This window comes from Eptatretus burgeri, chromosome 5 (genome assembly GCF_056783735.1).
Source record: "Eptatretus burgeri isolate ZD-2024b chromosome 5, Ebu_testis_v1, whole genome shotgun sequence".
NCBI classification, from domain to species: Eukaryota; Metazoa; Chordata; class Myxini; order Myxiniformes; family Myxinidae; genus Eptatretus; species Eptatretus burgeri.
Genome location: NC_140965.1, coordinates 75605441 through 75630474, shown reverse-complemented (window position 1 = coordinate 75630474; position 25034 = coordinate 75605441). Strand labels below are relative to the sequence as shown.

Genomic DNA, 25034 nt, shown 5'->3' with positions numbered 1-25034 from the left:
GTTTTTGGATGTAAAACTCAGTGTGGTTTTGGGAGCTCTTCACAGTTGGTTGGGCTGCCGACACCAACTCCGCTGGCGTGTGGTCCTTCAATGAAGCTGCATTTTGGTGAATCCTCTTCTGTTGACTCTCTTCATAGCGGGCCGGAGAACGGAGTCTTCACAATTGGCGACCTAGATGGGACTTTGGATTCATATGTACAGCATGGGGAACAAAAATAGAGGAAGAAGAAGACCACACAGTGAATAGATCGGGAAGTAACGTATTATTCCGACTTGTAATTGTGTTGTTGTTGTTGTGGTTTATCGGACGCGTTTTTTTTTCTCTTTTTTTTGTCAGACACGAGTGAATTGTCACCGCGTCAATAAACGCTTTTCCGCTTCCGGTATGATTCAGTATACGATAATATATGTTGATTTACGGTTGTTGGTTGTGAAACGTCACTTCCGACCGAACATAACATGAAGTTTTGAGTATCCAACTCAAGCAAGCAAAGAGGCAATGAATGGTAGACCAAGGAAATTTACATTTGTTGGGAAACGGGGTCGAGGCTCATAAAATTGGTTGGTTTTCGTCACATTCATTACAAGTGCACGGTAAAGAATGAATAATGAAAACTATAATTTTTTGAGTGTAGCAACGGTATAATGAATTGGTTAATTATCATCGTGGCCACCGTTGTTGTGGGGTTGTTCGTCCTTGCTACAGTGGTTTAAAATCATACGGTTGAATGTGGAATGGTCTTGCTTCGTTCGCCATGTTGGTTGGCGAACTGAAGGGGATGACATGATTAATCCTCTACCTGCCACGGTCGAGCTTTCTGTGCGGAAGTGGACAGAGGAGCATATCTGTTGTCTTTGTATGAGCCTCGATCTGTCAGGATAAATTCATTAGATTAAAATTGAAAAGATAAAATATGAATTGCATACATAACATATATAGGTCACCGCTCATGTCGTTACGACGTATTATGGTCGTGTGACAGCTTGGCTGCTGGGGTAGTTAACATTTCTTGAGGCGCGACTGTGTCGATGATGCAGTGCCCCTCTGCCGGTGGACGCGCTGGAGCTCTTACTCATTTCGCCAGCCTTGGGAGGGATGACAGGCTGAGTCAACTCCCTAGTGTATTAATTCAGTGGCCGACGGGGATTGAACTCAGGACCCGGGCAGCTCGAGCCACCACCCCACCCCACCCCAACCCCAACCAACCCCACCCCACCCACCGAGCCAATACCAGGCTACTAGTTACGTTTTACCTTCGAGCAAGTAAAATTACCTTTGAGTTCGAGAATTCTATGAATGAATCGTTGTTACAGTTGAAATAAAACAGATTGTTTTTAGTAAGGCCTTTTATGTTGTTAAAACATTCGCACTGTTTCGAAAATATAAAATCACTGTGAGAAGAGATTGTGAACAGCTGCCAACAACACCGCATGGCCGTTATAAACTGCACAACGGTAAAATTCCACTCAAGAGAAAGAAAAGAGGCCCGCCAACCAGCAGAGAGACAAGAGGGGCCAGTTGTGAAAGGAGGGTGAGCAAATAGTCAACAGAATTTAAGACAGACTGTTGCTTTGCTCTGCTGAGTATAATTGCCGACTTTTGAACACATAGTGGACCAGTTTACATCAGTGAAGGAAAGAATTTCAATTTGTTAATTGAAAGATTAATGATTTTTGTACTGATATTGTGGAAAAATATATTTGAAAGATGGATGAAAGTTGTTTGGACCAAAAGCGCAATCTCGGATTGCCAGAGGCAAGGTTGCAGCTGTGCAGGACCCAAGTAACGTATTGGGGGACATGTGTTGTGAGGTGATGGCTTGTGGGCTATTTTGCATGTTCAAAGGTGTTATATGTAATATGTAAAAGGGAAATTATTTTTATTTTGGGAATGGCTGGCAGTTGGGGGGCATGGGTGCCTGATCTGTATGCAAATCTAGCAGCCATGAGTACTTGACATTCAGGTCCCCATAGCTCAGTTATTTTTATTAAGTACAGGTGGATGGATATCTCCCTTTGTCCTATGTCTAATGGGAATCAAGTGTACGTGTGCTGTGAGTTGTTTTGTAGTTGGTTTCTTGTATTCACCAACAACGACAACATCCTCCCTGGTTTCCGTCCAGCATCGGCCTTTCTGACGTGCATACGTGCCGAGCGCCTGTGGGGGGAGTTCCATTGATAACCGACGCCACCCTCCGACCTGGGGTTTGCAGCAGCATCGAGTTGCAGGTTCAAGTACCACCGAGCCAAATCATCAAGGCCGCATGAGGCGGGAAGGTCCAAGGAAGCTTCTCACCTCCAGCTCACCTTCCCTTCTGAGTTGGGGGTATCAATAAAGACCCGCCGGGGTCCATTTCTTTTTGAGGTGTGTGTCTGGTGTGGGCCAGTCCTTTGGGCAGCGCCTGTATGGGTGTTTGTGTGTCAATTTCCATTTCTTTTATAATGAAGCATAAAAAAAAAACGACATGGGATTTAGATATATTGGGTGAGTTGTTATGTGGGGAGTAAGACAAAACGGTATTTGCTCGTGTGGCTCACAAAAAGTGGCCATACGAGAAAAAGGAGGGGGTGTAGAAGGTGTGCTGCCTTTTTGGCTGTTGGTTGCATCATTGGTTGAGGCATGGCTGTGCCGCTGACGCGGGGCCTCTATTTATGCCACAAGGGGGCTCACTCCCCACCAAATAATAACAGGACGCCCTATGCAGCTACCGGCCTCTGCTCCCCGGGATATGGGAAGATGGGGACTGGTCTTGCAGGACTGATGAAATGATTGTAAGGTGCTAACTGCTACCATCAGGACTTTTTTTACTCACATGTGCAAGAAGCGCTACCGATACCAGCTGGGGTTTCTTTGCATGATCTTCAACCCACTGATCGGGTTTGGGTGAAAGAGTTCCTGAAGAAAAACGCCCTACAACCAAAGTGAATGGGACCTTACACTGTACTTTTGACAACGCCCTCCGCTGTCAAAGTGGGAGGTAAGAGTGCACGGATACACCACTTGCACTGTAAAAAGGCACCCTACACCGCCACCAAACCAGGAAGGAGCCGGCCTGGCAAAACAAAGAGATGGAGTGGTGAGAGGCCCATGACTGGAGTCAGACACCCTGCCGAACGTGGAACCGGGAGGACCAGGGAACAGAGACCTTGGAGCACCGGGGCCAGCGGCAGAACCCTTGACGATCCAACATGCGTCTCCTGGCACTGACACTACTCCTTTGCAGCTGGGGCCTGTCATTAGGCAACGAACTAACACACTCAAGCCGAAGACACCGTACACACCTCCGCGGTAAAGGAGGGAACGGAAAGGAACTAGGAGCAACACAGCAACGACATAGGAGGGAAGCGGATGAAGAAAGAACGGCAGAAGATAAATACGCAGTCTTTGGAAAAACACATAATCCAGAGCTAGATAACGTAAAGGTATTTTCAGAAGGACAGGGTAAGCCTTTTTCGTTCCTCATTCCCCGAAGGAATACGGTAGACCATGGGATAATCCCACAACTCATCCAACCACAACAACTCATAGAGTTGCCATGCATTCAAGCCAATTGAACTTATGATCTGGTGGAACAGAACGAAGAGATAAGAATAGTTAATTGGTCTTATAAGGAAACCCTCAAGGAGGACACAGCAATAGGGAAAAGATTCAGAGTAGCTTGGCAGGTAAGATCAAAAAATAAAAAACACAGGGGACATGGCAGGAAAGCGGGATTCGTATGGGGTCAACATGCATCTTTAATCACTCGAATCCCACTGGTCCCCGATGATACCCGTCTGGACTATACTTGTTTAATTGTGCGGCCAAACAATGGACATCATGAAAGCGCCATAATGTCCTTTTTGGTGCGCAGCAAGGAATCTCCGGTAAAACCTCCAAACACCTTTGTGGCTTTAGCTACCGAGATAGCCAACATCCAAAATCGTAGTGACCGTTGGGTTTGTATGGTTCCAGGAGCCGGTATGGTCATGAATAGCGAGAGGATAGATAAACTTCCATTAGCCTTGGAATATGTAGCCAATGTATCCATGGCTTACTGTACGGAATTATTGGATATGTTAGTATCAACGCGTGCCATGGTAATGCAGAACAGAGTAGCTTTTGGCGGAGCAAGGAGGGGTGTGCGGGATGAGTGACGGAGAATGTTGCACCTGGATTCTGGATCCTACTAACATAACTAACCGGGCGGTGGCCCGACTACAAAAAGTTGCAAACGCCCTCACTAGCGGACGAATGTATCGCGAGGAGGGCTATGAGTGGTGGAGATCCATATTTCAGGGCTGGGGAGGTTGGTTGCTGCGCTTGATAGGGTCAGCGCTTCTAATCATCGTGGTGGTGATTTTTGGAGTATTTCTGATTAAGATTCTCATTTCCATTTGTCTAAAGAAATGCTGTGAAGCCTCACCCCTTACCCAGGCCATCATAATAATTAACAGCGAACTCAGGGAGGAAGACCCCAGGATCTCCGTATGGTGCCACAACCAGACCCGACCCCCACCAGCTGAGGGGCCAACAAGGTGCTCTGGCGGAGGGGCGCCCTGGGGAAGACTCTTCCAGGTATTAGTGATTACTCAACAAACTTTCAAGTGAAAAGGTAAGCCAAACATGGACTCACGCATCTCACTACACACACACAGATACAGGAAGTTGTAACAAGAAAGAAAGGAAATCTTCAAGTAAAATGCTGATGGAGGTTTATGATAGACGTGGCAGTGTTTTGACTGGCATATGCATAATCGTGCAAAATGGACAATACCAGATAGTGAAGGCACGAATGGGAAAATACTTGTATGACCCCTATATGGAAATATGCATCTCATGAGCCTCTTTTGTCTTCTAGCGCAAGTTGAGAAAGGAGCTTACACCACGCCGTCAGTGCTCACAGTGCTGCTCACCCATTATTACATTTGCATATTGTCGATAAGTATTGTTGCAATTAGTGTCGAGTATAATTATCTAAATAAGTATTGTTGCAATTCGTGTTTCCAGAATTACTTAAATATTATTGTTGCAAGTCGTGTCTAGTGGACCTACCTAAATATTATTGTTGCAATTAGTGTTTGTAGAATAACCTAAATAATATGGGGGCAATTAGCATTTTGTGAAATTACCTACACAATACTAGAATTTGATGTGAGGCATGTGGCAGCAAGGACAGATGCTAACCTGGGCCACCAGTAGTCGGGGTCTTCTCATTTGGAGGTTGTCATTGGCTGTTCACGGCATTTGCAAATACCGTTTGGTGGTGGCGGAGCCAAGGGATGGTCAACTCAGCCGTCAAATGGAGGCCCACCTATTCGGTGAGCTTGGGGAAATGGCAAATTATGGTCAAATGTGACCAAGGAAGGACTGTGAGGAGTGCAATTTAATGGTCACATCCGATCCATAATTAATACATACATACGTATGTATGTATGTATGTATGTATGTATGTATGTATGTATATATATATAAATTAGATGTAGGGATTCGAACCCATTCTTATATACTCTGTAAGGCCTTTTACAAAGAAACTCTCTATAGTTGTAGTGGCACTGTTTCTTAATACATCAATTCACCAGATGCCCTCTAAAAGCACTGCCTGTGTTGTTTCAGTGATAACATCCCGAGGAAAATGTCATCTGGATTCTCTTAAGCATTCCACTCCTGGGCTTTTTGTTTAGGTTAAAAAAGGGTCATAGCCTGTAAATGCTGTCAGGTAGTCCATCATTGGCGCAGGGCTGCCCCCTGCTGGTCAAACCACATTCCACTTCTGAGAAGCTGGGTTCTTTTACCAAAGCCAGATGTGAACTTAAAAGGGATTTCTATTTGTCCTGCAGCCATCCCACAGTGATTTGTGACATCAATTAGGGTTGGAGTATAACCAGACAGACTGGAATTAGAGATAGATTGTATATAAGGGAGAGTTTTTGGATGTAAAACTCAGTGTGGTTTTGGGAGCTCTTCACTGTTGGTTGGGCTGCCGACACCAACTCCGCTGGCGTGTGGTCCTTCAATAAAGCTGCATTTTGGTGAATCCTCTTCTGTTGACTCTCTTCATACCGGGCCGGAGAACGGAGTCTTCACAAGGACTGGTCTATGTCCGCCCTCTTCCTACAAGCCTTGAGGAACTTAAGCAGAGAATCACCGAGGCGCTGGAGAATGTTACGCAAGACACGCTACAGTGTGTTTGGCAGGAGCTGGACCACCGACTTGACGTGTGTCGCATCACAGGCGGTGCGCATATTGAACATTTGTGAAGTTTTGAGAAAACGGTTATAAAATCTACATCCCTCTGAATCTCTTGTTCGAATTTTGATAAATACATCTTTTATTGTTCAACATGAAGGCTATTTACTTTTGTTTGCCTGGGACATGTAGTTATTAGATATTCAAGTTTCAAATGATGTCATTTTTTAGGGACACCGTGTATATACAAATATATATATATATATATATATATATATATATATATATATATAATATATTGTTACGGAATCGGGGGTGTGGGGGGTGGGGGGGGCGGGTTCGGACGAGTACGTCAATCACTGTCCGTAACTAGTTTGGGTTTTCACACCCTACTCTCGACAGCCAAATGTTATAGATTCGGCGCCACCCAAAGCACCGCAGTCTCCGGTGTTATCACGCCGGGTGGTTCGGCACAATTCTCGGGTTACGCGTCTCGAACCACGATACCAAAATACACCTGTACCTTGCCAGCTGGGGGAATAGACCCCGGTTACAGACTGGTTTTGTCAGAGACCGAGCGGAGTCTTCCAGTCTGTAACCATTTTCGTTTTATATCCAAATCGAGCGGATCGTTCCTCGGCGCGGCACAAATGTGGCTCGTGACAAGCCGATGTTCACAGATTTGAGTGCCCAAGCTCAAACACGTCGCGTGGCAAAATGGCGCTCGTCCTCCTTTTGTCGCACCGCCCACGCACGTGGCCTCCGCGCATTCTGACCCCACGTAAGGTCGACAGCACAAGACCGTCAGATCGATGGTGGGTTTCAGCTGGTTTCGCACAAGGTCCAGTGTACAAGTCCAGGCCTGACCTGTTCACCAGACCAGGCCAAATCGAGGTGTTGGGCTCCGGCAGGCGGATCGACAAACGTGTCGAGGACCTTCTCATGAAAGTCGATCGCCGACTGGACGTGCAGGCAGCCTCTAGTCGTTTCTCCTGCCTCCTTCACGAAGCAGATCACAGACAGACACAGCTGTCCCCTACACAGCAGATCACGACCCCCCACCAGTCGTTTCTCATCCAGCCGAGGGCAGACTCGGCGCGCTCAGGTCCAGTTTTCTCTCCCGGCCGATTCACCACAGCCTTTCTTTTTCTTGCTCACCTCGAAAGCCCACTGCAGTTTTTCCCTTCAGTTTCACTTCCTCTTTCTCGGCGCTCTCTCGCCTCAAAGCCGACCGCTCATCCAGCAGATCGCGACTCGACACTCATCGTTTCTCTGTTGCCTTCCCGGCGCACGCTCGCCTCCAAGCCGACTGCTGACTCACACACAGCCAGCCCTATTCAGCCGATCGCGCCACACCGGCGCTCAGTTTCACCACTGTCTTCCCGGTGCTCCTGCAGTCTTTTCCTTCACTCACTCGCCTCAAAACCGACTGCTGACTCAGCAGATCGCGACTCGACACTCGTCATTTCTCTGTTGCCTTTCCTGCCTTTCTTTCGGCACGTTCCTCACGAAAACAGACACAGCCGTCCCGTGTACAGCCGATCGGTGCCACCTCGGCGCTCACAGTTTTACCAACTTTTCCCGGCGCACGCTCGCCTCAAAAAACCCCTGGCTCCTCCCTTCAGTTTCACTTCCTTCTCAAGGCCACTCCCCCTCAGAATGGTGGGCGGGGACTATTGTCCGGAGAGAGGAAGGAAGAAGAAGAACCTCTCGGTCCACCACCAATGTATGAACAATTAACTGGTTCTTACACCTCCCGACACACATGTAGCATCCATTTACCGAACAACCTGGCTAAACATGCATTTAATGGGGGATCTGAGCTAATCCTATATTTAGTAACACACTAAGGGCCATTTCCGCAACAATATATACATATATATATATATATATATATATATATATATACATATATATATATATATATATACATATACCACACATATATACCACACACACACACACACACACACACACACACACACACACACACACACACACACACACACACACACAACAAGACCCAATCAAGTCTTCCACCCATAATTGGAGGTAATAACCAATCAGCTCTCACCTTATCAATTACCCCAGGTGGGGATTTACAAATAAATTTTCTCCCATGTTCTTCCAGCCAAAAGAAAGCTGAATAAATCTGCACAAGGTAACTCAATAAATCTCTTTGCTGTTTCATTATTACCAGATAGTTAAAGATATGTCACTGAAGGATCAGAATTATTACACTTAAGAGTACGTCATGTGATTTTAGTTTCAAGAATAGATGTAACTATGTTGATTTGAGTGGGAAGGTCTGGCATTCAATTTGAACATGGAAGAAGTTACAACACAAACGTTCCATTTTCATCCAAAAAAAAAGTTTTTCTCTTGACCATAAAGCAAAACCCAATGCAGATTCTATTAATACACTCTGTACATTGGTATTGTATGTTCCTCAAAGTTGGAAAACTTCGCAATCTTCCAATGCATTAGAGAAGAAGAACAGATCAGAAAGAAAGAGTGAGGCCAAATCATGCGGAAGGAGGGAATGCACTTGAAAGTAGTCCAAAGGCCAAGAGTAAGGGCTACACCATGACACAGTGAAGCATTGTGATAAGAAAACGCAAAAAAAGAAATACCAACAAGCTGATGTACAGGAGAAACAGATCATGGATGCAATACCATTTACCAATGGAGGAAACAACTAAATGCCAAATGAGTAACCTTGATTATTTTATTAAAATCTCAAAAACTAATCGATGGATATGCACGGGAGGTTGAAAAAGGATTTGGAGTGCAGATCTAAAGACTTATTTTACAATAAATGGGCTTATTTTTTGCCAGAACATTTATACCATTAGCTCAAAGACAGAAGGAACTAAAAACATGGATTTAAATATAGAATGCCAATTGCAGCAAGTGGGAACATAATAATGCAAACCTGCACTCTTCCACCAGTCGAGGTGCATGGGCCATCACTGCCAGGAAGTTCTGGTGCAGATTCTGTTTCCTTCACAGAATGCAGCTCTGACCCAGTCTCCTTTACTGTTCTCAACTCCTGCGGACTCTCTGGCCTCACGGGATAACCTATTCAAAAACAATAAAGGTGATCACCACTGCATACGTGCACTCCAGTATGACAATACAATATTAATGCTCATGACTTTCCATCTCAACAGTTTAACGAAACCAAAGATGGTGAAAAATGTGTGAAGAAGCTGCAAAGCTTTCTGCTAAAACTTAAACCCGTGTAATCTTTTTTTCTTCTTTCTTTTTTTAAAGAACAGAGGAACAATGCACTGAGGTTGTTTAACCTTACCTCGGTCAAAACTGAGCTTGAGGCGGCGGGTGCAAGGTTTGGGGCCAGTTTCAAGCTGCTGCAAACAGGCCAAACCAGAGGTATACTGCTCCCAGTTTATGGCTGGCAAACAAACCACCCGCTGTGGTACAGGTAAGCCCAGTGGCTCCTAGGGATTGGATGCAGCAAGCCAAGAGTTTTACTTTGAAGACGTTACTTCAGTAGAAGCAAAACAATTATCAATTTGAAATTGTTTTTCATTTGTAAAACAATTTGGCAGAGTGGCAGACAAATTGGTTACATATAACCACATTAGGGGGTGCGGGGGGGTCAATAGAAGGGAAAATGTGTTTTTGAAAGTGCTTGGAGAGAATGGAGAGGCTAAGTGGAATCGGACCCCAATGCTTCTTCCACCTCTGAGAGCAGACTTGTGATATTCTGAAGGAGGAAGGTGGGGCAGTGTTGTTGAAGGAAACACCTTCCAGGAGTTATGATTGTATAGCTTAGCAATAGTTATTTCCATAGTGCATGTTTAGCGTTAAGTGCGAGGTAATTTAGTTGTGATGTAGGAATATGCATCGATATTTGTACAACAAACTATTGTCTTCCCTCCCTAATGTTTGTTTCACAACGCTTTTCCCTCTGTTGTAATCCCTCTGTTCTTTCCTTTGTAATCTGTCATAAATGCCCTTTAAAGAGGAATTTGGCCTTGCAACACTGAGGAAGAGCAAATTTTGGTGGGCATGAACATTTGGAAACGGGTCGAGAGGCTCATGGGAGGGGTTCCCCTTTATTTACGGTTAAACCATCAATTGATGTGGGGCAGACGGAGAGGGACGGCATCACAGGGCAGGGCATCATTCATGGAAGCAAATAAAAGCTCGCACACATGTTCAGCCAGAGCTCTTGGTTCCTCAGCTAAGTCAGCTCTTGGTATTTAAGATCAGTCCAGTTCACTGTTCCAGTCGGGGATCTCTGGAGTCAAGAGCCATGGTCCGGGGTCTAGGCAGAGTCGAGCGAAATGCATAGTTCGGCGTTCCATCCTAGCCTGCATAAGTGCAGTGTGCGCTGAACCCCTGCAAGGGCAGTGGAGCCGTTGGCTCGAGACGGAACTTTTTATGATACCCGAGCAGACTGTAACAGGGATTTTCAGTCCGTGTCTCTTCTGGTCTTCTCCGTGCCCTGCCTGCGGACGGTTATGGCTATTTTGAGAAGGACCTTCTGCTTGTACAATGCCCAGGACACGTATTTCATTGTGGGTATAATTATTGGGTCGCCGAAATAGGTGACCCTTATTGTCAGTAATTCTGTCTGTTTGTTTTGCAACAGCTTTGCAACACGTTACTCGAAAGTACTACTACTACCAACATCGACATCACTAAATTCTCTCGAACTACGACTAATAACATCGACATCATTAAATTCTCTCGAACTACTACTACTACTACCAACATCGACATCACTACATTCTCTCGAACTACTGCTGCTACTACTCCTACTACTACTACCATCGACATCACTAAATTCTCTCCAACTACTACTACTACTATTAGCATCGATATCACTAAATTTTCTCGAACTACTACTGCTACTGCTACTACTACTACTACTACTACTACTACTACTACTACTACTACTACTACTACTACTATGACTACTAACATCGACATCACTAAATTCTCTCGAACTACTACGACCAACATCGACATCACTAAATTCTCTCGAACTACTACTACTGCTACTACTACGACTAATAACATCGACATCACTAAATTCTCTCGAACTACTGCTACTACTACTGCTACTGCCACTGACATTGACATCTACTCAACATGGAGTCTGGAACACTGACGGGTTCCTCTTGTGAAGCCCATTTGTATATACCAATTCCCCTAAACGCTGCCGATACGCCATTATACGGTAGCTGTAAGTTAGAAACAAGTTCAGTAAGTTCTGTGGTCGTCCGGAAGATGTCAATTAAATTCGTCTACATACGCGAATGTGCGTTTGAGATACGTTACACATAGGTTCAAAGCACGCTACTCATAGGTTCAAAGCACATTACTCGTAGGTTAAAAATTAAGTTTCGGGTATGCTAAACATTACCTCGACGTGTTTCGACTTATGAGTAACTGACAAGTAACGTGTGGCCGACGTGTGTAAACGATTGCGGAGCGTGCCGAGAACTTATGCCAGCGTGTGCGGAACTTGTGAGCCATACGTCGAGTCCGTCATAAAATTTTCAGCATGCTTGAAATTTCACGACATACTAAACGTACCACGTACTATGCCAGCGTACTTCATTGTTTTTCATCGTGCTCCTAACATATACACAACTTACCCATACCGTATTCGACGTGTCTCAGCGTTTTAGACACATTTTTCATAGGTCGGCATACGCTGGCTAAATCGTCAAGGTGAGACTTTGATGGTGACACTTCCAATTTTCAGGCGGTTATGATTTAAATCGGCGAGCGGCAGGTTTTTAACAGAGAACGCCACGAGTTCGTCGGCGATACGTGCAGCGCGATATGACTAAGTTAAACTATCGTTGGGCATAGGTTGTGAATGCCGACAACAGGCTAAGCATTCGTTGGTATAAGTTATCTTTAACACAACGAAACGTTCTGTGCCCGTTACTAATACATTATGCATACGACCAACACATTATGAATACGACCAAAACTTTTAAAAAAAAACCTCAAAACTTCAGCGTACGCCAACATTTTACGTGCATTTTTATACGTTGCCATTCCTGGCTAAAACGTCAAGGTGTGACTGGGCCTTTAGTGCCCTCTTGAGTGGAAAAGCCACAGGCATGGCGAGATTTATAAACATGGAGGAACTTGTCTACTTTACAGACTATACTAACTTATACTTTCATGTTGCAAAGCTGGAGAGGTTACACCCGTTTATATTCTTGTGTACGCCAGCTTGGCTGCCGGGAAGCTATCATTTCTTGGAAGCATGGCTGTGCTGCTGATGCTGTGCCCCTCCACCAGCACACCGATACTCATTTTGCCGACCTCAGAAGGATGACAGGCTGTCAACTATACCTGGTGTTAATTCAACAGCCAACAGGTTCCGCCGATAGTGTAAGGATGCCCAAGTCATCACCCTGTACAATAATAAAGGAGATAAATCTGACTAACAATGACAGAGGTGTTTCATTGGTGTGTGTAGCAGGGAGAGTCATGGCCCCTGCCATGCTCAACAGACTGCAAAAGCTTGCTGACAATGTCTATCTGAGTCAATATGGTTTTCGAGCTGGTAGATTGACAGTCGATATGAGTTTTACCTGAAGACAGCCACAAGGAAAATGTGGAGAACAACCAACAGAAAGAATTTCATGTAGCATTTGCTGATCTCACCAAGGCATTTGACCTAATCAGCTGCAGTGGTTTGTTTATGCTCCTGGAATTCCTGGCAGTCCTCCACCCTCTTAGTCTAATCATCTCATTTCACAATAGTATGTGGGCACGTGTTATCTTTGATGGCAAGGAGTTTGAACCATTCTCCATTCTCAGTGGAGTAAATCAAGGGTGTGTTTTGGCACCGACACTATTCAGGATGTTTTTTTTCTTGTCTGTTGTCATATATGCAGTTAGTGGAATCAATGAGGGTGTCTACACTCACACACTATGTGATGGAAATCTCTTCAATATTGCTTTCCTGAATGCCAGGACTATAACAAGAACACTCCTTATCTGTGAGCTGTCATTTGCTGATGATGCCACCCTTGTTTCCCATTCAGCCATAGGATTACAGGCAATCTTTGATGCTTTCTCTAAAACACGTGACAAGTTCGGTATCACTGCCAGCAAAAAAAGACAGTGAAGATGTCACAGTGACCCGTTCCTATTGAAACGACATCGTACAGACCTGCCAGACGTTGATCAGTTTGCTTACCTTGGCTCTATACGCATGAATTCCACTCAGACAGATGAAGAGATTTCAACATGTATTGCCAAAGCTGCTACAGCATGGATTAATAATAGCCTTACAACGAACACAAAGCTACATATATACCAAGCATGTGTTCTCGGTGAACTTTGCTCTGTCGCTAAAACATGGATTTATATATGCCAAGCAGGAGAGCAGGCTCAACTCTTTCCATCTCTGGTGCTGCAGAAGATCATCAGGGTTCACTGGCAAAACAACATTCCTGACACAGAAGTTTTGACCATGGCTAAGTCAATTAGTATCATGGCGACAATGAAGCGGCGAAGATTATGGTGGCTTTGGCATATGGTCCGTATGGATGATGAGCGTCTGCCCAAATCAATCCTTTGTGGAGTTCTAGATGAGGGCATTCACAAAATTTGAAAGCCACAGCTTAGCTTCAAAGATCTGTGTAAACGGGACTTGAAGGACTGAAACCTGTTGGTAAAATCATGGGAAACTACAGAACTGGACAAAGAGGAAGGGAGGAAGAGTGTAAATTATAGAATTGTATCTTTTGAGACAAGGTGAGTTGAAAAGGAAAAGCAACAAGAGAGAAAGTAGAAAAACAACACTTCAAATGGATTTCCCATTCAGCTCCAGCTTTGAATGCTCCAACTTGTAGTAGGCAATGTGCGTCACGTATAGGCCTCTTTTCACATGCAAGAACACACCAAGCATGAGATTGCAAAAATAATTATTTTGTGATTATAATCAGTGATGATGTTCTGCCAATGATGACGTAAGCATGTATGTATGTGTGTATATAAAGTATTGTGCAAAAGTTTGGGTTATTTTCACTTTTGTGGTGATATTCCCCATTAAACATTTGTGGGAAATTTGAAGTGTGCAATATCTTGTATACATCATGAATCGTAGTGTCTATCCATGTGTTTGTCTGTCTCTCGTTTATGGCGGCCGCTTCCCGCGCTGCAGTTGAAAAGCTGCACACACAGGCAAAGCTCAACATTCAGTTTTGAAATGACAGGAGAACAGGAATGAAAAATGTTGATGCAAAATTTAATTTCACAAGTAAGATATTCCACACTCATTTTATACAAGTCCAACCTCTGCTGCCCGATGTTGTAACACCATTTTGTGGTGGGTGGTATAAGTGGCTCAGAGCTTTGGCTATGAGTGAAACCAAGACTGCAACAGAATTAACTTTTATATAAAGTCCATTAAATAATTTAAATTGATAGGTTAACCTAAATCATTCCCATCACTGGGGACAGGTACTTTTGCTTGCTCTTCCTGTCAATGGGGACGGCTACTTTTGCTCGATTTTCCCATTACTGTGGGCGGGTGCTTTTGCCTGTAGGTCGACAATTCAAATTTCTGTGAAAGTCAATTTAATATCATGGCTACCTTTAAGTATGCAAAAGAAATTAGGAAATTGAAAAAGTTATTTTTGCAATACATATTATTTTGTGCTAGTAAATATCCACTTACTGGGCTGGCGGGATGGCATCGAGGTACACACACTAGCCTCTAAGCAATCAAGCCTAGATTGGAATCTTGGCCCAGCTATAAACTGTCATCCCGGTGTTTCATCAACGCATGTGCAGTCCCTCGGATGGATGTTAAATGGGCGTTACATCTGCTGGCATTAGTTGGTCTTTTGCGAAGGGCAGGCGAGCCATTGCTGGCACCATGGCTAAATTTCAAATTCCTATACAGAACTAAAAACCTGAGTCGAAAGTCAGGCCGGATCAGCAGGTTTGTGAAAGACAAGGGCCAAGCTTTCCCCGGCCAACCCCAGAAGAACGTGGGAAAAGAAGAACAAGAAATAGAAGTAGAATTCACTTAGCAGGAAGAAAGTATGCAGGAGACAGGTGTAGATTTCTGTACACCAGTAAATAATAATAACTAGACGAAACCCCGTCACAGACAGATTCCATTCATTCAACCACCCTCACCAGCTCACCCACACTCGAGCGGCATGGACTGGACAGGGCGTGCTTGCCCCAGCGTACTCATCCCCCGCCCCTGCCCCATTCCCCCCGCCTTCAATTTGCTTACCCCCGCCCAAAATTTTAATTATCCCCACCCCGACCCCGCCTCTTCACTCCCCGCCCCCCATTTCTTGATTCCCCGCCCCACTTGCTCCCGGGCCCCTGCCCCCCTGTCCACCCCCTCACACTCAACCCCGCCTAATTCACCCCAGCCCCCGCATACTCATCCCCCTCGTTTCCTGCTTTCAATTTGCTTACCCCCGCCCAAAAATTTGCTTACCCCCGCCCAAAAATTTGCTTACCTTGCCCCCCCGCCTCTTCACTCCCTGCCCCCTGTATCTTTATCCCCCGCCCCTGCCTCTTCATCCCCGCACCCGCCTCTACGAAAAGTGTTTATTCTGCTTCAGAAAGTTTGACTATTGCCACTATGTGCGATGCACTCTTTCAGGTACGAAGTTTCTTTCAGTCCAGGTCACAGTCCCAAGAAAAACGTGACGCGACCGCGAGGAGGAGCACAAAATTGGTCCCTCAGTATTCATATATAGATAGAAGATACAATGTTTCTTGTTGCATTTTTTGTGTCAAATTCACATTCTGAGGTAGTCAGCATGTGCAGAAGAGGGTTTTACATTGCAGACGCTATTTTCGAGGAGTGGAATTACACCTCTCAGCGGTGACGGTCTGTCGACGACAAACGTAATGACGTCAGCGAATGACCGATGATGTCATGACGTCCTGACGCCTCTCAGCGGTGACGTCACACGTCGCCATGTAAACGAATGTAAAACGTAAAGTGTTTATTCTGCTTCAGAGTTGAAGGTTGACTACTGCCACTATGTGCGATGCACTCTTACAGGTACGAAGTTTCTTTCAGTCCAGGTCACAGTACTGAGAAAAACGTGACGCGACCGCTAGGAGGAGCACAAAATCGGTCCTTCAGTATTAATATATAGATGATAAATTATATAAGTAATCAATGCCAGTCAGATTAATGTGAATTACAACAAAGCACAATTAAAGTTGAAAATTAGTGAAAATGTGAAATTAGTTTTAATCAGCTTGTTCCCTTGCTTGAAAGTCTATGAGTGGGTTCAGAATGGAACCAAGAAAGCAACTTTCAACAGAACAGCATGTGAGGATCCAAACTCTGAGAAGAAAGGCACACTGTGAAGATAATAGCAGAAAAGCTGAATATCTACAATTGCATGAGATATAATTTGCAACACCTGAAAAGAAACTGGCTTGGCACAAGACAATAAAAGGCCAGGAAGACACAGAAGAACCCCTCCAAGGCAAGACAAGTGCTTGAAGTTGCTCAGCTTACATGATAGCTGCTGAGTTAATTTTTTTCTAACAAATGAAATGAGAACAGGCTTAACATCAACATCTCATCCAGCATTGTGCACAGAAGGCTGATTGCAGCATGTCTCCATGGCAGAGTTGCAGCAAAGAAACCACTGCTGAGAGCACAGAATAAGGTGAAAATACTGAAATTTGCAAGGCAACACCAATATTGAGTGATCAAGATTGGGAAGGGAGTGGCCCTGCGAGCCATCAAGGGCGATTTGAGACTGGTTAGCTTCATTAAGGAACTTCATTCAGGGTGATTCGAGACTGATTAGCAAATGCGCTGCACGTGGACCATGCACTTACAAATAAAGTTTTTTTTAGCAATGAGGTGATGAATGGTTATATGAGACTGCTGAAAATCAACATCATCAAAATGATGTTGTTTCCTTTAACTAATTAGAATATTTCTGCAGTCAAGTTTATTGTGTCAACTCAGGTGACAGAATATAGATTAAAACTGTGGAGGTGAGGGATAGGGATGAATGGAAGTTGTAAGGAAGCATAGAAAACAAACAAGAGTATGTAGCAAATAATGAAAAATACTACAGGTAAATACTCCTCCAAAAATACTACAATAGAAATACTACAAAGGTATATTCACATTTACATCATAAAGAAAAAGGTGCATTTAAAAAGATGCAATTTAACAAGGTGGGGGTTACAAGTAGAAAAAATGATAAGGTCACAAAGGATTAGAATGTAGGCACAAAGTGTCTTGAAATGTGAATTAAAAAAATATATATTACAGTTCAGTGTTGCCAGTAAATATTTATGACATGAACTGCAAAGGAAAAATTAATAAACTGTGGAGGAAAGAGGCCTCCATATTCCACTGGGACAAGAAGCCCACAATTCCGTGTATCGGCTCATACTACAGGGTCCTGTCAGCTGTATGAATTTCAGCATCACATAAATGATTAAAAATAAAACACTAGAGTTCATACAACACCTGACACCATGCAGTCTTGAGAAAAATGACATTTGAAGAAAGAAGGAAGAGGAAGAAGAGGAAGGAGAAAAAGGAGGAGAATTAGAAAAAGAAAAGGAGAAGAAAAAGAAAAAGAATGAAAATGAAAAGGAGACAAGGCAAAAGAAGGAAAATTAAAAGAAGTAAAAGGAAAAAAAAGAAGAAAATGAAAAAGGAGGGGAAGATAAAATAAAGAAGGAAAATATAAAAAAATGAAAATAAAAACGAGACAAAGCAAAAGAAAAAGGAGAAGAAAATGAAGGAAAATAAAAAGAATGAAAATAAAAACGAGACAAAGCAAAAGGAAGAAAATAAAAGAAGTAAATGAAAAAGAAAAAGAAGAAAAATAAAAAAAAAATAAAAAAAGGAAAATAAAAAGAAAATGAAAAGGAGACAAATCAAAAGAAGAAAAATAAAAATAAAAAGGAAAATTATTAAAAAAAAAAAAAGAAAAGAAGAAAAATAAAAATCTTCTTCTTTCGGCTGGTCCCGTTCGGGGTCGCAACAGCGGATCATCCGTATGATCCGCATAGTGATTTGGCACATGTTTTACGCCGGATGCCCTTCCTGACGCAACCCTGGTCGCCTCTTGCGACACAGGGATATGGTACACCTATTTTAACCGGGGTATACACCGGCCCAGTATACTGGTACTCATTTCGCCGACCTCGGAAGGATGACAGGCTGAGTGAACCCCCTGGTGTATTAATTCAGTGGCTCAACGGGGATTGAACTCAGGACCTTTTGGATCCCAAGCCGCTGCCCTAACCACTGCGCCAACACCAGGCTCAAGAAGAAAAATAAAAATAAGGAAAAGAAAAAGAAGATAATGAAAAAGGAGGAAAATAAAAAGGAGAAGAAAATTAAGAAAAATAATGAGAAAGGAGACAAAGACAAAGGAGACAAAGAGAAAGAAGGAAATGAAGAAGCAAAATAAAAAGGACAATAAAAAGAAGACAATGAAAAAAGGAGACAAAGAAAAAAGAAAAAAAAGGAGAAAAAGAAAAATGAGAAAGGAAAATAAAAAAAGAAGACGAAGAAAAAGGAAACAAATAAAAGTAAAAAAAAAACAAGAAAAAGAAGGAAAATAAAATGAAGGAATAGAAAGGAGACAAAGAAAAAGAAAAAGGAAAATAAGAATGAAAATAAGAAGATAAAGAAAAAGGAGAAGAAAAAAGACAAAGAAGACAAAGCAAGAAAATAAAAAAGAGACAAAGAAAAATAAAAAGGGGAAAATAAAAAGAAGAAAAATAACAATAAGAAAAAGAATGAGAAAAAAGGGGGAAAAAAGAAAACAGCAATACAAGGAAAAAGGAGACAGAAAAAGGAGGCAAAGGAGGAACAGAAAAGAGAAGAGAAAGAAGAAAGAGAAAAAAAGGAAGAGGAAGAACAGAAAAAAGGGTAAAAGGAGACTAGGGTAAAAGGAGACGAAGGAAAAGAAAAAGGAGAAAAAGGAAGATGAGGAAAAAGGTGACAAAGAAAAATAAGAAAAAGAATGAGAAGGAAGGAAAATAAAAAGAAGGAAAATAACAAGACAAAGAAAAAGGAGAAAAAGAAAAAGAATGAGAAGAAAAAGGAAAAAGATGGAAAATAAAGAGATGGAAAATAAAAAGAAAGAAAAGGGGACAAAGAAAAAGAAGGAAAAGGAAGACAAGGAAAAAGGGAGACAAAGGAAAATAAGGAAAAGAAAAAGGAGACAAAAAAAAGAAGGAAAATAAAAGGAAGGAAAATACAGTCATGCGCCACATAATGACGTTTCAGGCAACGACGGATCGCATATACGACGGTGGTCCCATAATCGCATATACAACTGTGATCGCATATATGACGAATCTGCCAGCTCCATTATAATGGAGCTGAAAAATTCCTATCACTGAGTGATTTGCCGACGTAGCGCTGCCAGTCGTATAAAAATAGCACCTACAATTATGTACAGTACATAATACTTAATAATGATAATAAACAACGATGTTACTGGTTTATGTATTTAATATACTGTACTTTTTATCCTTATTTTAGAGTGTACTCTTTCTACTTATAAAAAAAAAAAAGTTTACTGTAAAACAGCATGCCGTGCTACGCAGCATTCTTCAACTGTACATCTCGTGTTTACCACGTCTCTTGATTGCATAATTTTTCCGTGTGCTTGATTTAATCTTGTGTTGTTTTGTTCATCATGGCCCCTAAGCATTCATCAAAAAGTTTTAAAAAAATTAAAGTTTATAAAGTAAAAAAGTTACAGTCAGCCAAGGTTAATTTATTATTGAAGAAAGAAATTCTTTTTTTAAATTAATTTAGTGTAGCCTAAGTGTACAGTGTTTATAAAAGCTACATATAATGTACCCTATACAGGTGTACCATTTAAAAAAAATTTTTTTATACCTTTTCTGTTTAGATACCCAAATAATTACCATTGTGTTACAATTGCCTGCAGTATTTACTACAGTAACATGCTGTACAGCTTTGTAGTCGAGGAGCAATAGGCTATACCATATAGCCTAGGTGTCTAAGTTTGTGTAAGTACGATGTTCGAAAACGAAAAAAAAAAAAAGATGTTCGCACAACGACGACGTCGCTTAACGACGCATTTCTCAGAACGTAACCCTGTCGTTAAGTGGCGCATGACTGTAAAAAGGAAAAAAAAGAAAAAGAAGAAAGAAAAATTACCCCCGTGTGGGAGTGACGGTTATCTCTGTAATGTTTTTTACTATCATAATCGATGAACCGTTGCCAGATATCTCCTAAAATGACAGACTCGATAGGTTTTGAAAATGGCAGCTTTCACAACTTTCGTGACCTCGTGACCTTGACCCTGACCTCGAATCCGGGAAAAAAATATGTCGTTGGGTATCACTCATCGACCTCTACCCACATACCAAAATTTTATCAAGATCGGAAGTAAAAAGTTTTCTTTGTACTGGGAGGTGATTTTTGACCATCTTCTAGGTAAAGGGGCTGTCACACCTTGATGTTTTAGCCAGTGCATGGCAAGGTCTCAAAATGTATGTAAAACGCTGGCGTACGCTGAACTATTGATGTTTTTTTTAAGTTTGGGGCGTATAATAACGTGTTGGACGTATGCATAACGTATTAGTAATGTACACAGAACGTTTTAATCACATATAGATAACTTATACCAACGAATGCTGAGCGTGTTGTTGGCGTTCACAACCTATGCCCAACAATAGTCTAACTTATGCATAGTGTGCGGCAGCGTATCGCCGACGATCACGTGGCGTAGGCTATTCGTAGGCTGCGGCTCGACGATTCAAATCATTACCGCACTAGACATCGAAGTGTGAAGCCGCTGTCACACCTTGACGTTTTAGCCAGTGTATGCCGACGTATGAAAAATTTGCCGAACCAAGCTGGCACACGTCGAATACGTTATGGGTAAGTTTTGTATACGTTAAGAGCATGCTAGTATACGTCGTAGTACGCTGGCAAAAGGCATTGTACGCCGAGTACATCGAGAAATTTTCAGCATGTTGAAACTTTCTCAATGTACTCGACGTATGACTTACACATTCCGCATACGCTGGCACAAGTTGTAGGCACGCTACGCGATCGTTGACACATTTCGACATACGTTACTCATAAGTCGAAACACGTCAAGGTAATGGTTAGCGTCAGTGTTCCAGACTCTCTGGTTTTTTTTTTTTTCGGTATGACGGTGATGTTGACTCTTCGATTTCTAGTGCGGTTATGATTTAAATCATTGAGCGGCAGCCTTTTAATTATATTATATTATAACCGCACTAGAAATCGAAGTGTCAACATCACCGTCATACCGAAGAAAAAAAAAACCAAAAAAAACCCCCCAAAAAACCAGGGAGTCTGGAACACTGACGCTAACCATTACCTTGATGTGTTTCGACTTATGAGTACCTTACAAGTAACGTGTGTCGACGTGTGTCAACGATCACGTAACGTGCCTAAAACACGTTACTCATAGGTTAGAAATAAGTTTCGGGTACACTAAACATTACCTCGACGTGTTTCGACTTATGAGTAACTTACAAGTAACGTGTGCCGACGTGTGTCAACGATTGCGTAACGTGCCTACAACTTTTGCCAGCGTTATGCGGAACGTGCGAGTCATATGCTGGCATACGTCGGGAAATTTCAAGCGTGGAAAATTTGTCTAACAGCTCGGCGAACTACGACGTATGCCAGCGTGATCTTAACGTATACACACTTACCCATAACGTATTCGACGCGTGCCAGCGTTTTAGCCCAATTTTGCATACGTCAGGCATACGTTGGCTAAATCGTCAAGGTGTGACAGGGCCTTCACGAGGCGGCCAAACAGGACGGAAATTCAAAAATATGTCCGTGAGATACAAGATTTTTTTACGATCATAATCAATAAACAGTGGCCGAATATCTTGTAGAATGGAAGACTAGATAGGTTTTGAAAATGGCGATTTTTATAACTTACGTATCCTGGTGACCTTGACCCTGACCTTGAACCCGGACAAAAGTTATATCGTTGTGCAACACTCATCAACCTCTACCCACATACTAAGTTTCATCAAGATCGGAAAGAAAAATTGTTGACGGACGGACGGACATTTGGTCCGGCTTTATTAGTCATCTCGGTAGAGATGACCTAAAAACAGATAAACTTTGGACCTCTGTATCTCTGAAACTGTGCAATGGAAATTTTTTTAGCTTCATACATTTTAATAAGCTCCCCATGGGGAACACGGTGATTTTTCGTGACGTCATCGGTGAAGCGGTATGCCAGTGAAAATTTGTCAAGTACAACGCTGCATAGGAAAAATATGAAATTTCTTGAGCCTCATCTACACAATTCACCGTAGAAAAAAATATATTATGACGTCATAGGTCACTTGGTTCGGCAGCCATCTTGTTTTGAAAAAAAATCTTCTCCAGAACGGCTGGACAGATTGAGGCGAAACTTTACACACACATTCCCCTTGAGTTCCTTTTTCAAGTTTGTTGATTTCTTATTGATCGGTCACATGGTTTGGCAGCCATGTTGGATTGAAGAAGAATATTAAATAATGTTTTCTCTGGAATCACATAACCTATCGAAGAGAAAATTTGCAACTATCATCTTCCATCATGTCTGCATTCATAGTAAAAATTATGACATCACAAGTCACATGGTTTGGTGGCCATCTTGGATAGAAAAACGCACCTTATCCGATTAACACAAAACTTCACACACGTATTCCACTACAGGATTGGAGGCAGAATGTAAATTTATGATGTCATAGGTCATACGGTTCGTCAGCCATCTTGGATTGAAAATTAATAAATTTTAAAAATCTTCTTCTCCAGAACAGCTGGACAGATTGAGGCAAAATTTCAGACACACTTTCCCCAAGACATCCTTTCACAAGTTTGTTAATTTCTAATTGACAGGCCACATGGTGTGGTGGCCATGTTGAATTTACCCTCAAACCTTTAAACATCTTCTCCAGAACGGCTGGTCAGATCAAGGGGAAACTTCACACACGTATTGCACACGAGTAGTGAATACAAGTTTGTTAATTTCTAATTGATAGGTCACATGGTTTGGCAGCCATGTTGGATTCAAGAATTATATTAAATAATGTTTTCTCTGGAACTACATAACCTATCGAAGCGAAACTTCGCCACTATAATCTATACTATACCCCCATGCCTGCATATAAGTTTGTTAATTTCTAATTACAAGTTTGTAATTAGATTGTATTGTATTGTAATTACAATTACAATACAATACAAGTTTGTTAATTTCTAATTGATAGGTCACATGGTTTGGCAGCCATGTTGTATTCAAGAAAAATATTAATCAATGTTTACTCGGGAACCGCTGCTTCTATGTATGCCAAACTTCACAATTATAATCTAGCCGACATGTGAAACGGTGGTTTGAAATTTCAACCCGATCAGCCACATGGTTTGGCAGCCAGAATTATTTAATTATTTGAATCTGAGAACTTTTAGATTGTTTTTTTCCAGAAGGCTCACTTGGCTGCAACTGAATGCGTTTGAGGGTACAGGAATAGCAATTCAATTGATACCAACAATGTCCCCAGGAAAAAGGGCTAACTGCATACGTAATAACTAGATTGAACACTTTGTGCTACCCGGTTCGGAACTAGTCAGTCCGGCGCTGTCCCGAAGCAAGTCTGCATTTGTATCACTATTAAAGAACGTTTTCTCTGCAACTACTTATCCTATCGAAGGGAAACTTTGCAAAATTCTCATTTAAGTCTCATGTTGTATCAAAGGCGGACGTCTGGGTACCAGTCATCACTGCCAGCAGTTATAAAGTGGCAGTTCTAGTTATTATTATGCAATTGAATTTAGAATGAGATTAAAGTAAATGAAATTCAAATCAAATGCAAGACCAAATAGGTACAGTCCTGCATTGAAGAAATCAGAAGGAACCCAAACAAGCAAAAAGCAAAGATGAATGCATCAGGAGGAACCTGGATAAGATTCACATTTCAGCTGCGACTCCTCCACCCTCAAATCCATCCAGGTACAGCGACGTGAGCCTTATTCAAAAAAAAAAACACATCAAAAAATTAAACAATTCTGGCTGTCACGTGTCCGATCAAGTTGAAATTTAAAACATGAGTTCCCCATCACTACTAGATCACAATTGTGAAGTTTCACGTTCATCGATTAAGCAGTTCCAGAGAAAACATTATTTAATAATCTTATTAAATCCAATATGACTGCCAAAGCATGTGACATCAATTATTCCTGAACAACATTGTACACACATACCTTTGGAAACATTTATGTGAAGTTTGCCCAAGATCTGTCCAGCTGTTCTGGAGAAGATTTTTTTATACATTTTAGGGCAAATTTCCAATACGTCTGCCAAGCCATGTGACCTACGACATCATATTTGTGAACCTTTTGTTCCTCGTGGATAGGTCGTCATATGTGTAAAGTTTCGCCTTGATCTGTTGAGCCATTTCAGAGAATTTTTTTGACGGTTAAAATAAATAAATAAATAAATATATATGTGTGTATATATATATAATTTGAAGTTTTTGTTTGTTTGTTTGTTTGTCTGCACGCACTAATCTACTGAACGGTGAAAGACAGGAGGAAACCTCTGAAACAAAAAATGTTTGGACGGGCCCTGGGAAGGTTATAGGCTAGGTGGCGATGCCCCTCGACGGGGAGGGGGGTGGGGTGTTTCCCCATCACCCACCCCGTTTGGCTATGACTGCCGTGGCCCAATAGGGAACTGATACTGGGCTCGAGTCAGACCGATGTACAGAAGACTAAATTCATTCAAAAAGAACACGGACAATGCCGGGTGCATTCACGTGGTATACATATCTAATATATAATTTGAAGTTTTTGTTTGTTTGTTTGTCT

At 42.3% G+C, this 25034-nt stretch overlaps 1 protein-coding gene across 4 annotated transcripts in view; it reads right to left on the bottom strand.

Annotated features, from left to right (window-relative positions):
* Positions 1-25034, bottom strand: part of ZZZ3 (zinc finger ZZ-type containing 3) — a 142957-nt gene that overhangs the window by 74806 nt on the left and 43117 nt on the right. For all 4 annotated transcript variants that reach the window (XM_085882459.1, XM_085882460.1, XM_085882457.1 and 1 more), the window contains exons 4-5: positions 9483-9630; positions 9105-9250 (exon numbers count right to left, since the gene is read on the bottom strand). In XM_085882459.1, coding sequence (XP_085738585.1) covers positions 9105-9250; positions 9483-9630 — 294 coding nt within the window. The remainder of the gene's footprint in view (positions 1-9104; positions 9251-9482; positions 9631-25034) is intronic.